Source organism: Hyla sarda, unplaced genomic scaffold, assembly GCF_029499605.1.
Source record: "Hyla sarda isolate aHylSar1 unplaced genomic scaffold, aHylSar1.hap1 scaffold_71, whole genome shotgun sequence".
In the NCBI taxonomy this organism is placed as follows: Eukaryota; Metazoa; Chordata; class Amphibia; order Anura; family Hylidae; genus Hyla; species Hyla sarda.
Genome location: NW_026610729.1, coordinates 411118 through 425813, shown reverse-complemented (window position 1 = coordinate 425813; position 14696 = coordinate 411118). Strand labels below are relative to the sequence as shown.

At 41.4% G+C, this 14696-nt stretch overlaps 1 protein-coding gene across 4 annotated transcripts in view; it reads right to left on the bottom strand.

Annotated features, from left to right (window-relative positions):
• Positions 1-14696, bottom strand: part of LOC130344234 (serine/threonine-protein kinase Nek6-like) — a 211918-nt gene that overhangs the window by 63866 nt on the left and 133356 nt on the right. For all 4 annotated transcript variants that reach the window (XM_056554405.1, XM_056554403.1, XM_056554406.1 and 1 more), the window contains 2 exons: positions 13513-13653; positions 5196-5258 (listed from right to left, as the gene is read on the bottom strand). In XM_056554405.1, coding sequence (XP_056410380.1) covers positions 5196-5258; positions 13513-13653 — 204 coding nt within the window. The remainder of the gene's footprint in view (positions 1-5195; positions 5259-13512; positions 13654-14696) is intronic.

Below are 14696 nucleotides of genomic sequence, written 5' to 3'. Positions count from 1 at the left end.
AGGAAAAAGGAACAGACTATTTTTTCTACTACATGAAGTAAATTTCCCACTTTTGCCTATGTGCGCCAAATTTATTAATGCCGTGCAACAATTTAGTAAATTTGTCGCACATAGTCAAAAATGAAGTAGAAAAAAACAGGGTAAAAACCAGACTACATAGTAAAAGATTAGTAAATGCCCCCCTATGTAGCTAAAATATGGCCATTTATTACTTTAGGTGTCAATTTGGATTTCTTTTTTGGTTTATGATAAGTATATTACAAATATACATGCAAATATACTTATAGTGGTATTATCTACATTATATAAAAAGTTCTTGCCAACGACAGGTACAAGGAGTTGCCCACAGAATATTTATCCTTAAAGGTTACATCATGATATTAAACACATTGGTTTGTTTTATTTTTAGTGTGGAACATCCTGGCCGGCGCTTTATTTTTCTATGTAGACAATAAAATTAAAATAAGTGTAACAGAATGCAAATGGAACCACAATGTATAAAAAAAAAAGATCAAATCCGTATTATTCCCACTTATCGTATGCATTGAATAATACAACAGCCAGACACTTCATATCCTGAACATGCATGTAACTATGTGCAATAAAGTAGAATGCATTTACCTATAGGCAACATATACTTCACACTTACCGTATGTTTTTTTAGTTTTTGTAATTTACGTTAAGAAAAAGAAAAGAAAAACTCCAAGGTGGGATTTGTCTCTTAACAGAAGGACAACTAAACACTTCACTTTGACAAGTTATTTTTCTTTTAAAGCACTAACTGGGGACGCTGACAGACAAACCAAAGCTGTTTCCCTCTCCCATTATATAGCTTGTAACCTTGGACTATTATGTGTTAAAGCAGTAGACAAGGGGCCCTCCACCTGCTCCATATGCCCACAAAATGCTGACCTTGTATTGCATTAAATGGTTTCTCGGGAACCTACTTAAAACTTACATTATTGTTACTTTTGATTTGTTGAGCTGCTTGTAAGCTGACTTCTGTGCGTACAGGGTTTGTATCAGACATAATTTATAAATGCGTACACATTAGAAAGGAATGCCCTACAGGCAGTAAAACAGATACACTCGCTGCTCATTCGCAACGCAATGTGACTGCTCAGACTGACTCACCAGATTTTGAGCTGTTTGATGCTGTGATTTGAGTGTTTAAACGGCATTTTTTCACTCCGCAGGGATCCTGGCTTTGAGCATACTTGCAAATTTTCAAGTGTGAAATGTTTCAAAAATATATATATTCAGCAAAGCAATGCCCACAGGCCACTAAATGTCTTTCTGAGAGATTATTGCCTATAAAATATTAGGAAGATTTGGGAAATTCCATCCTGTTATGTCAAATATATCTTAAAATGGCTGGAACTTACAAATGCACATAGAGCACGCCTGTATTTCTCCCGAGTCATGAGAGTTAAAAATACTGGACATGCCTATGACAATATGTCAGTACGCCGGGTATGAGAAGAGTAGTATTTTTACCTAAAGGGCATTGCATAATGAAAACTAGACAGAACCAGGCTCATAAGCAATGCTAAGAATCTTGGTAGTGTGATTTGCACACTAGTACTGAACTGCACTCAAAGTAACTCAACTTTTCTCCTTAAAGGGGTACTCCGCCCCTAGACATCTTATTCCCTATCCAAAGGATAGGGGATAAGATGCTAGATCGCGGGGGTCCCGCCGTTGGGGACCCCCGGGATCTCAGCTTCAGGACCCACTTGTTGCGGCTTCCGGAAACGCTGGAAGCTTCGGCTCCCAAACACGGTGATGTGAGATTGTGACATCACGCCCCGCCCCTTAATGCAAGTCTATGGGAGGGGGCGTGGCAACTGGTGCCAGAAAGTTAAACAGATTTGTAAAGGACTTCTATTACCCTTCCAGAGGAAATTCTTTTCTTTTTTTATTTCTTTTTTGTCTTGTCCGCAGTGCTCTCTGCTGACACCTCTGTCCGTGTCAGGAACTGTCCAGAGCAGCATAGGTTTGCCATGGGGATTTTCTCCTACTCAGGACAGTTCCTGATACGGGCATCAGGTGTCAGCAGAGAGCACTGTGGACAAGACAAAAAAGAAATTCAAAAAGAAAAGAATTTCCTCTGTAGCATACAGCTGCTAAAAAGTACTGGAAGGGTAAAGATTTTTTAATAGAAGTCATTTACAAATATGTTTAACTTTCTGGCACCAGTTGATTTAAAATAAATAAATAAAAATGTTTTCCACCAGAGTACCCCTTTAAGTTCTCAGGCCCTTTCTTGGGGTCTGTTATGAGTACACAGATTATGGCTGACAATGTTAAAGGATTAAATACAGCTGTTATGTGCCGGGGTGTGCTCATGGATATGCTTCGATGAACCATCCCTTTTACAGAATTCCTTGCAAGCCCAAGGAAAAAGCCATTCACCAGCATATAATATATAACTGTACGTAATTGGGTTGATTTTTTTGTATAGGAAAAAAAAAAAAGGTTTGGGAGTTGTATCGTAGGTCTGGATGTAGTGGAACATGTTTTATAGCAGTGACTGACATCTATCTAATGATCTGGTAACCTGAACCAAGGGCCAAGGGTGTAAAAGTAAGACTTGGACAATAAGTAGTAGTAAACATTGTAGGGGTCAGATCAGAGTCTGAGTTGCTCATCCCTTGTTCTACTGACTCTTAAGTATTGTACGTTTTTAGGTCTTTCTATTATTTGTCCCTTTTATTTTATATTTATGTAGCATGTATTGTGTCAACTCCTATTGTACTTTGGTATTTTAATGCTCAAAATAAATGTTTCCCAACTAGTGTGTTGCCAAACTACAACTTCCAGCATACCCGGACAGCCTAAGGCTGTCCGGGTATGCTGGGAGCTGTAGTTTTGCAACAGCTGGAGGCACCCTGATTGGCAAACTGCTCTACCTAATCCACAGGTGGCAGTGAGTTTTGTTGCTGTTGTGTGTGGTCTGTATTGGGGTGTGATTCATGCTCAATTTACAACCTCAGTGGTGGGTAAGAGCAAGACTTGAGTAAGTAGTGATAAATTAACCCCTTACGGTCATACCAAAGTCACAAGCCGAAGAAAAAATGTTTGCGACATCCCAGCAAAAGATCTTGGCCAAGGTTATAGGATTTTGCATTATCTCAATATGATCTCTGCATTGCAGATACTGTACAGTATTTATATACATACCGTATATACTCGAGTATAAGCCGACCCCAATACAAGCCGAGGCCCCTAATTTCACCCCAAAAACCCAGGAAAAGTTATTGACTTGACTATAAGCCTAGGGTGGGAAATACATCATCCCCCCCCCTGTCATCATCCAGACCCCTGTCATTAACACCCTCATCATCATCACCCTGTCATCATCACCACCTGTCATCATCCCCACTTCATCATTACCCTGTCATCATCCCCCCCTTCATCATCCCCCTGTCATCATCCCACACCCCCCCTTCATCATCACCGCCTGTCATCATTACCCTGTCATCATCCCACACCCCCCTTCATCATCATCGCCTGTAATCATCCCCCTGTCATCATCCCCACCCCCCATTCATCATCACCGCCTGTCATCATTACCCTGTCATCATCCCCCCGTCATCATCCAGACCCCCGTCATTAACACCCTCATCATCATCACCCTGTCACCATCCCCCCTTCATCATCATTACCCTGTCATCATCCCCCCCTTCATCATTACCCTGTCATCATCCCCCCTTCATCATCACCACCTGTCATCATCCCCACTTCATCATTACCCTGTCATCATCCCCCCCTCATCTACCCCCTGTCATCATCCCACACCCCCCCTTCATCATCACCGCCTGTCATCATTACCCTGTCATCATCCCACACCCCCCTTCATCATCACCGCCTGTCATCATTACCCTGCCATCATCCCACACCCCCTCCATCATCACCGCCTGTCATCATCCCCCTCCCATCATCCCACACCCCCTCCATCATCACCGCCTGTCATCATCCCCCTCCCATCATCCCACACCCCCTCCATCATCACCACCTGTCATCATCCCCCCCCCCCCCCCTTCATCATCACCGCCTGTCAATGTCAGAACAGTTGTCTTCAACCTGCGGACCTCAAGATGTTTCAAAACTACAACTCCCAGCATGCCCGGACAGCCGATGGCTGTCCGGGCATGCTGGGAGTTGTAGTTTTGAAACATCTGGCGGTCCGCAGGTTGAAGACCACTGAGGGCGGAGAGTTCACTCGAGTATAAGCCGAGGGGGGGGGGGGTCGGGGGGTCGGCTTATACTCGAGTATATACGGTACCTACCTATAAACATTGTAGATTGCAAGTCCTCTGAGGCAGTGCCCTGTGGCCCTCTATATCAGTCTTTAACCATTTTATGTTCATTGGTACTTGCATATGTATTTTATCCCGTTATCATATGTACAACACCTTGTAACTAAGGGCACTCAAAAAAAAAAATAATAATAATAATCACTCAGCATAAAGTATTGTTGGCAGATTTGGCTTGCAGTTTGTCCATGTATTTTTGGTTGTTTAGTCACCACTGAAATATTCACCTGCTTGACTAATGAATTTTAGAATTACGTGTCTGTTGTGTATTTTTTTATTTTATTTGCTTGCTTTAAATCTTTTGTATGATCTCGCCCTTTAGCTGAGGCTCTGTGCCGGGTCAGAACATAGCTGTAGTAAACAGCTCTATTGCTTGTCTATAGATTGGCTGATTCCCTGCTATGCCGCTTCAGGGAAAACATGCCAGCACAAACATTACAGGTCAGTTGCCACAGGGGTTTCCCTGCAGAAAAGCGAAAAAAATAAATAAAAAAATGGCTTGCCCAGCCTTTCTAAAGACACTACTGTAAAATGTATTAACTGGAAATGACTGAAACAGAGAAAAAAAAGGAGAATTAAAATGTATGAGGAATACCCACTATGGGGGAGATTTATCAAAACCTGTCCAGAGGAAAAGTTGCTGAGTTGCCCATAGCAACCAATCAGATCGCTTCTTTCCTTTTTCAGAGGCCTTTTCCAAAATGAAAGGAGAAAGCTGATTGGTTGCTATGGGCAACTCAGCAACTTTTCCTCTGGACAGGTTTTGATAAATCTCCCCCTATATTCGTATTATTCTGCAGATTTAGATGAGATACAAAAAAAAAAACTATACATACTAAAAATATATAGATAAAAATAAGGATATATCACTTTTACCTTTAGGAGGTCAATTTCTTTAATGCAGTCTTGCCTGGCTTTGGCATCCATCATTTCAAATATCTGTAAAAGACAGACAAGGTGGTTCTTCTGAATCAAGTATCAAACACCAAGTTCAACGATGAAAAGAAATCTGCTATTCAAAGCAAGTCAAAAATATGGAAATTGGTTGCATAACATTTTTTTACAGGCATGAGATTTTCTGTAATTCTAAACTGTGCCCCCCACCTTTACTGCAGCCTACTGGAATCACACATTCAATGTATTTGAGATTACAGTGGTCCCTCAAGTTACGATATTAATCGCTTCCAGGACGACCATTGTATGTTGAAACCATTGTATGTTGAGACCATAACTCTATGGAAACCTGGTAATTGGTTCTGAAGCCGCCAAAATGTCATCCAAAAATAGGAAAAAGTGAGAATTAAATAGAAATAAGTAGATAACTAATACAGATAAGGCTGGGTTCACACTACGATTTGTAACTACGGTTCCCGTATACGGCTGGGAGGAGGGGGCGGAGCTTAATCACGGCCGTAGGCAAAAACGCGGTCGACCATGTTTATGCCTGCGGTCGGGAAACCGCATACGGCCGAAAACGCAGCCGACCAGAGGCTGCAGTTCAATCCGGTCGGCTCATAGACATGCATTAAATACGGTTCCCGAATACGGATGAGTGCGGGTGCGGCGATTAAGCCCCACCCCCTCCCAGCCGTATACGGGAACCGTAGTTACAAATCGTAGTGTGAACCCAGCCTAAAGCAAATCCTTACATATAAAAGTAAGAAAGATCTGCCGGGAACTGTAATCACTGTCTATGTCAGTGTTTTCCATCCAGGATGCCTCCAGCTGTTGCAAAACTACAACTCCCAGCATGCCTGGACAGCCAAAGGCTGTCCAGGCATGCTGGGAGTTGTAATTTTGCAACAGCTGGAGGCACCCTGGTTAGGAAAGACTGGTCTATATAGAGGACAGGAGCTTCTTCAGGGTCCTGTACAGTACACGCAAAATGGAGTCGCCCTTACCTGTGTCAAAAGGAGCAGCTAACCATGGCACAGGTAAAGAGTAATACAGAACATGTAGTACCTCCCTGTATTGTAGGGAGGCGCTACCAGACAGTCAGTGCATGCACTTTAGTAGTACAGGTGTAAATTTCCATTCTGATTGGTCGGTTCTTCCAGCCATTGACACGTGTCACAGATCTGGACTGTCTGTAGCATTGTATGTTGAGTCTGGTTTCAAGTTACAATGGTCCAGAAAAGGCCATTGTATGTTGAAACTATTGTATGTTGAGACCATTGTAAGTTGAGGGATCACTGTATTTTATTTTTTTTGGTTGTTTATTGATTTTGTTTGAACCAAAGCCAGAAATGAATATATCTGGAAGGAGAAAGACTAAATTCATACTGAAGGGCTCTGACCCATTCTGGCTTTTTTTTTTTTTTGCACCGAATGGACCCAGAACAGGTCAGAGCACAATCGCCACTGCCGGGTCCCAACAGATACTATTGACGTCAATAGGGTCCTTCGCATGTCCTGTATTTTACAGGAGTTGAGTTGAGAAAAAAAAGGACACGCACTATTTGTTTTTTTCTCCGTTCAACTACCATCCTTCCGACGTACTCAGCGATGGAGCTCCCTTTACTGGAGCACAACGGCAGCGTGAACAAGCCCTAATATAAATCATTATTTCCCATTCCTTATGAATCCACTCCTGGCTTCAGGTAAAGAAAAATGCCACATAAATAGCAATTGTGATGCAATGCCATAGTAGCAAAGCATAGCTTTATGCATAGAAGCAAGCAGAGCTTTACACACTTCGGTGTTACCCCCTTACTCATATGCATAAAGCTTTACTTGCTCCAGCTCCTTACCATGACAAGCATTTTTTAATGGATTGGATGAAGTTAAAGGGGTTCGCCACCATAAGGTGATTTTAGTACGTACCTGGCAGACAGTAATGGACATGCTTAGGAAGGATCTGCGCTTGTCTTGGAGCTAAATGGCTATGTTGTGAGATTACCATAACACTGTTGCTAGCTTTTTGTGAACTGGTATTTCCTGTTTGACTTTTCTTTTTTTGACTACAAATCCCACAGTAAAATTTTCCTCCCTCCCACATATCAGCCACCCCACCCATTGAAACATGAATGAGCTGCATCCATTCAAAAGACCTGTGGTTTTCAATCAGGGTGCCTACAGCTCTTGCATTAGTTGCAGATTGATCTCTCTCCCACCAAGCGATCCCTCCACTCATTGAAGCAGACAGGCTCCCTGTCATCAGCTGACTAGTGAGTCAGGTCTCGGCCGCATTGCAACCTGGGAAAAATCTGAGACAACAGTAATTTTGTATGCTGTTAAAAATAAATACTGGGATGAAAATCACATAAGAATTGTAAGAAAACCCATCACACACAGGTACAGACACTGTACAGCCCCTGTCAAATAAATAAAAAAATCCTGGAATACCCCTTTAACGTTTTAATTGGATCCTACCGGATCTATGCACAGGTATTACGTTGAGCTGATGATCTTTGTTGTTTTATTTTATAATTTTATACCAAAAAAAACAAAATTTTGACAAAAGTAATCAAACTCATAAAAAGTATTAGTTTCTTAAATGATTTGTCAGAAGCATTACTTTCGAGCACTGCTTTTTGTAAAGGCATCCTCACTTTATAAAATTTCTACGGCTCCTTTTAAATCTATTTTAACGTTTCAAGTCTACTTTTTTAAAAGGTGAGGGCAGATCTGGTTTAAAAGCCATCTGCATACTGCTGGTAAATGTGACTGAATTTATATGAATAACTAAGAGGTGAAAACAGCTTGTAAACTCCTCATTGGGGATTAGCAGTTGAACCAAGGTTATTGGGAAGGGCAAAAATGAGCCCAATTTGTTTGTATTGCATTGTGGCATCAGTGGAATTCTATCCCTGCCTTTCTCCATTACCATTATTCATAAAACCATTCCTGCTTACTATACATAAAAAGACAAATGTTTCGCTACCTATAAATAAACCTACACTAATATCAAAATTTCTACCTATAGTAATTCTACAGATACTGTAACTACAAACTACAATAATCCCTATTAATGTAATTTCTGATAGACCTTTTGCAGACTGCTTCTACAGTAATGAAACTTTAGTCCACAATATGTGCAAGGACAATATGTGCATCTGAGCTTTGCTGACGTAAGATGCAGGTTAAAAAGTAGCTGTACTATGACCATCTAAATAAGGACCAACAGTCAAAGGCCAGCAGTTTAAGGCCTGACATAAATAGTGGCAGGAACCCTTTCTACAGAGTTCCTACATTGGTATACTATAGACTAGCAAAATTATTCCAGATGACCTTGAGGCCTAAAGCACATAAAAAAAAAAAATGATGGCAACTTATAACCTTCTAAGCACATGGAGCCATTCTACAGCACATGTACAAGACTATGGGACTCTTGAATAACCATATGGCTTTGATACCATCTAGGGTTTTTCTATTGGATTCACATTACTTTGATACTGTAATAAAACATACCTAGAAAAACTATGTGAGAATACCTTTAACACGTAAGCTTGTTTGTACATAAGTTCACTTATAGGTCACTAATGACTATGGATCACTACGGAAATAGCCTTTAAATCCATGGTCTATTTATATGGTATTGTTCTAGCCTGTAGATAAATATTATAAGTGTCACAAATTGTTATCTCGTCACACAGAAGGATTTTAAAAGGACTAAAACAGGAATGACCAAGAAAATATGATAGGAGGAATAATAAAATAAATCCTACCATACAAGGAACTTTGTGAAAACATAAGATAACCAGAAGTAAAAATATGCAGAAGAACATCCAAAAGAACAGCCATAGCAGGTTGCTATAGCTACAAGACCCAGTCGCATGCACATAATATGTAGGCTTGTTGGTTGGTATCGTGAACACCTAAGTATGTGCATTGGGGCCATAGTTCATTGGTTCGTACTGCAGGTTAGAGATGCTTCTACATGCACCAGTGCTCATAGGGGGAGATTTATTAAAACCTGCGCTGGAAAAGTTGACCAATTGCCCATAGCAAACAATATGATTGCTTCTTTTAAGCTTTAGCGGTCTTGTTAAAAATAAATGAAGCAATCTGATTGGTTGCTTTGGGCAACTGTTCAATTTTTTCTCAGCACAGGTTTTGATAAATCTCCCCCATAGACCTTGGCTATAGAAGAGTTGTTTACTAAAGGGTGGGGTACAAAAGAAAAGAAACAAGATGAGCATGGTATTTGTTCATAAATGTTATGAGCTGGCATGGGCCAAACCGAGTGGGTCACATAGTTAAAGGGGTTATCCAGGTAAGAAACAAAGGGGTAATTACTTTCAAAAACAGCACCACTTGTCTTCAGGTTGAGTTTGGTATTACAGCTTGGCTCCAGTCACCTTAATGGAACTGAGCTTTAACGTAAGAGAGAAGTTAGCTCACCTCCCATAACACCTCTCCGCACGGATCCGTACTGGTTTGGTACGTGTAGAATCAAGAAAGAAGAGGATGATCCAGCGTTCAGGTAAAATCTCCAGCTGTACTGAAATCTTTAAAAGCAGAATTCAACCCATAGTGCACAGAACAAGGGCATCTGGACAAGTTTATCACAGACAGACAGACAGAGTCTGTGATAAAGAGCAGTGATCCGCTTGAAACACGTCCAGATGACCTAGTTCTGTGCACTATGGAGTGAATTCTGCTTTTAAAGATTTCAATAAAGCTGGAGATTTTACCTGAACGCTGGATCATCCTCTTCTTTCTTAACTGAGCTGCAATTCCCCACAACCTGAGAACAGAGGAGGTGCTGTTTATGGAAGAAATCAGCTCTGTCTTTCTATCTGTGCATAACCTCTTAAAGGGTATGTTCACACAGAGGAATTTACGCGAGTAATTCCGCTCGCTTATTCCTCTCCAATTCAGTCAGCAGTGAAAAACCCAATAGAGTTTAACCGTATTTCCTCTCCTCAGTTCAAACTGAGGAATTTCCGCAAGCAAAGAAAGAAAAAAAAAAAGTTTCTTCCTGTAATTCCGCGCGTAAAAAAAAAAAAAAAAGGAAATTCCGCAGCATCATTTTTAAGCAAGAATTCATTGCCAATTCCTCAGTGTGAACATAACCTAATGAGGAAAGGGAGGTTTGATGTCTAAAAGGGCAAAAAGGGTAGTTTATGCTTGCTCAAAAGACGTTTCAAAGAAATCAGATTTTTAAAATGCAACGGGACCCCAGTACTAGTCATTGGGGCAGGTCCTGACGGCTGCTCTCCACCCCACCAGCACTGAGTGACTTGTCTCCCACTACAAAAAGAGGAAGAGACGCATCGCTTAGGATCTGAGAGGCAGAAACCAGCAGCAGGGAACAACCCCCATAACTACTTATGCAGGTTCCAGCAGCTTTTTTAAACATAAATTGATGTGAGTCAGGATCACACTCCCTGCATTTCTTTACTTTGGACTTTTGACCCCTAATATTACTCAACTAGCTATACAGGTGTCCATCACACAACCCCTTTTGGAGAGCACATGTTCATCTGTTTCTCTTAAAACTTTACTTGTTTCTACATACTGTCCTATGTGGTGTTCTGCTTTTTTATACACTGCTCAAAAAAATAAAGGGAACACCAAGATAACACATCCTAGATCTTAATGAATGAACTAATCGTATGAAATACTTTTGTCTTTACATAGTTGAATGTGCTGACAACAAAATCAAAATTATCAACTGAAATCAAATTTATCAACCCATGGAGGTCTGGATATGGAGTCACACTCAAAATCAAAGTGGAAAACCACACTACAGGCTGATCCAACTTTGCTGTAATGTCCTTAAAACAAGTCAAAATGAGGCTCAGTAGTGTGTGTGGCCTCCACATGCCCGTATGACCTCCCTACAATGACTGGGCATGCTCCTGATGAGGTGGCGGATGGTCTCCAGAGGGATGTCCTCCCAGACCTGGACTAAAGCGTTGGTGGATGGAGCGAGACATGATGTCCCAGATGTGCTCAATCAGATTCAGGTCTGGGGAACGGGCGGGCCAGTCCATAGAATCAATATCTTCCTCTTACAGGAACTGCTGACACACTCCAGCCACATGAGGTCTAGCATTGTCTTGCATTATGAGGAGCCCAGGGCCAACCGCACCAGCATATGGTCTCACTAGGGGTCTGTGGATCTCATCGCGGTACCTAATGGCAGTCAGGCTACCTCTGGCAAGCACATGGAGGGCTGTGCGGCCTCCCAAAGAAATGCCACCCCACACCATTATTGACCCACCGCCAAACCGGTCATGCTGGAGGATGTAGCAGGCAGCAGAATGTTCTCCACGGCGTCTCCAGACTCTGTCATGTCTGTCACATGTGCTCAGTGTGAACCTGCTTTCATCTGTGAAGAGCACAGCTGCCAATGGTGAATATGCCAATCTTGGTGCTCTCTGGCAAATGCCAAAAGTCATGCATGGTGTTGGTCTGTAAGCACAACCCCCAATTGTGGACGTCGTGCCCTCATACCACCCGACACAGCAGCTCCAAACAAACTAGACCCGGCCGCCTAGATCTCGCAGTCGATACCCATGTGCTGCGTGTATAAAGCCGAAAGCGGGACAGTGGAGCGCATCATGTGACCGGAAGTGGGGCACCATTGTGACCGGATGTGTGGCAAACAGGAGCCCTATATTAGTGACGGAAATGGGGCCACAATGGAAATGGTCTTATTATATGTTACTCTAGCCCTACCATACCACCAATGAGTATCTGCTTGTACATAACCGAATACATTATTGACCAGACAAAGTACTTAAAAAAAAACAACAAGTACAAATGTATCACCTCATATCACCTAGAGCTTAAAGAATCTCATATTTATATTACTATCAAGGGGCACACGTGTCTAAAAAAACATGAGCATCCTTGTAAATATGGTAACACGCAATAAAATAGTGTCCTCATAGTTCAACATGTTATATATATCATAATAATATTATAGTGAGTCACACAATTTATACCTCATAAATGCCAAAACAATTGGAAGATGCATCCACCACATGCATCAAAAAGACACACCCTCGTAATAGCAAATTAAGCCCACCAAAAATTTACACTTTTGAATCATTACTTGATAAGACCCTAACACACTCAAAGTGAAAAAAAAATTATAATAAACAGTTCTGATAATATGCAGAACAAAAGACTTGGCATTCGGATATTGCAAATGTGAGTTTTATTTCATGCGCAATCCAATACAAGTGATAATGTTTCGGTCAAACATGACCTTCATCAGATCAAGGATTGCTGCGGAGATGGTGTAGAAACGGCCTATAGCCGTGGAGGTGGAATGTAGGTAAATGCCACCCTACACCATCACTGACCCACCACCATGCTGGAGGATGTTGCAGGCAGCAGAACGTTCTCCACGGCATCTCCAGGCTCTGTCACATCTGTCACATGTACTCAGAGTAAACATGTTTTCATCTGTGAAGAGCACAGGGTGCCAGTGGCAAATTTTCCAATCTTGGTGTTCTCAGGCAAATGCCAATCGTTCTGCACGGTGTTGGGCTGCAAGCACAACCCCCACCTGTGGACGTCGGGCCCTCGTTTGAGTGGATACATGTACATTTATGGCCTGCTGGAGGTCATTTTGCAGGGCTCTGACAGTGCTCTTCCTGCTCCTCCTTACACAAAGGCGGAGGTAGCGGTGTTGCTGCTGGATTGTTGCCTCTTACAGCCTCCTCCGTGTCTCCTGATGTACTGGCCTGTCTCCTGGTAGCACCCCCATGCTCTGGACACTACGCTGACAGAGCAAACCTTCTTGCCACAGCTCGCATTGATGTGCCATCCTGGATGAGCTGCACTACCTGAGCCACTTGTGTAGGTTGTAGACTCCGTCTCATGCTATCACTAGAGTGAAAGCACTACCAGCATTCAAGAGTGACCAAAACATCAGCCAGGAAGCATAGGAACTGAGAAGTGGTCTGTGGTCACCACCTGCAGAACCACTCCTTTATTGGGGGGTGGCTTGCTAATTGCCTTTGATTTCCACCTGTTGTCTGTTCCATTTGCACAACAACATGTGTAATTGATTGTCAATCAGTGTTGCTTCCTGAGTGGAAAGTGTGATTTTGCAGAAGTGTCATTGACTTGGAATTACATTGTGTTGTTTAAATATTCTCTTAATTTTTTTGAGCAGTGTATGTTAGTGTACATCCATTTACTTCAATCAGGCTGAGCTGCAATACTAGACCTTCTAGGGGTATCTGAACTTGCAGATGAAATATAAGTTTACATTTTAAGTAAAACGTACCTGGACTTTTTTCAGAGCCACAGGCTTCCTGTCCAGATGGCAGCTGGCTCTGTACACTTCACTGAACTGCCCCCGTCCTATCTTCTTATCTATTTTGAAGTCTGCCAGATTACATCGGTAAGGATAGTTGGATGTGAATCTCTGTATAAACAATAGAAGAAAATAAGAATTTGCATGAACATTAAACAGGTATAAACTCACAATCTCGAACATTTGGTTAATGTCTAATAGATTGGCGTTTCCATTTACACATGGTTTGTACTTTTTTATTTTAAACTGTTTTTATTTTAAGCAAAAAAAAAACTGTTCTAATAGACAGAGCAAATGAATCCAATGATTTTGAAAAAGTCAGTTATTGTATAGTATGACATATCTGTGATTTATACAGTACATACTATAGTAGGGATACAAAAAAAAAAAGGATAAAAAAAAAAAAAGAAGAAGTAAATTCTCAACCAAGGGCTAAAACATTATATATAAAAGCTAAAATCAAAGATAGCGTTCAACAGATATTGACATGGCTGGAGGTTTTTAGTTTTGATCCTTATTCCCTTATAGGTGTACTCCAATGAAAAAAAAAATTCTAATCAACTGGTGCCAGAAAATCATACAGATTTGTAAATTACTTCTATTAAAAATATCTTTATGCTTCCAGTACTTATCAGCTACTGTATGCTCCAGGGGTCTTTGCGAGATTTCTTTGACACGCTCTATGCTGACACCTCTGTCCATGTCAGAAACTGTCCGAAGCAGGAGAGTTTTGCTATGGGGATTTGCTCCTACTCCGGACAGTTCCTGACATGGACAGAGGTGTCAGCAGAGAGCACTGCGGTCAGACAGAAAAGAACTATACAACTTCCCTTGTAGTATACAGCAGCTAATAAGTACTGGAAGGATTAAGATTTTTTAATAGAAGTAATTTACAAATCTATTACTTTCTGGAGCCAGTTGATATGAAAAAAATTGTTTTCGACCGAATTACCCCTTTAATGATGCAGCTTCATCAAGCCTTAAGTACATAGCAACGTTTTATTTTTTTGATAAGTCATAGCATTTGAAATCCATGACTTTTTGAATTTGACATGAGGTAAGTGTACCTAGAAGAGGGCTTTTCTTTTTGTAAGATGAGTTGGATTTTATTTTGGATAGTTTTGGATAAATCGCCCCCATTAACCTCTAGAAGA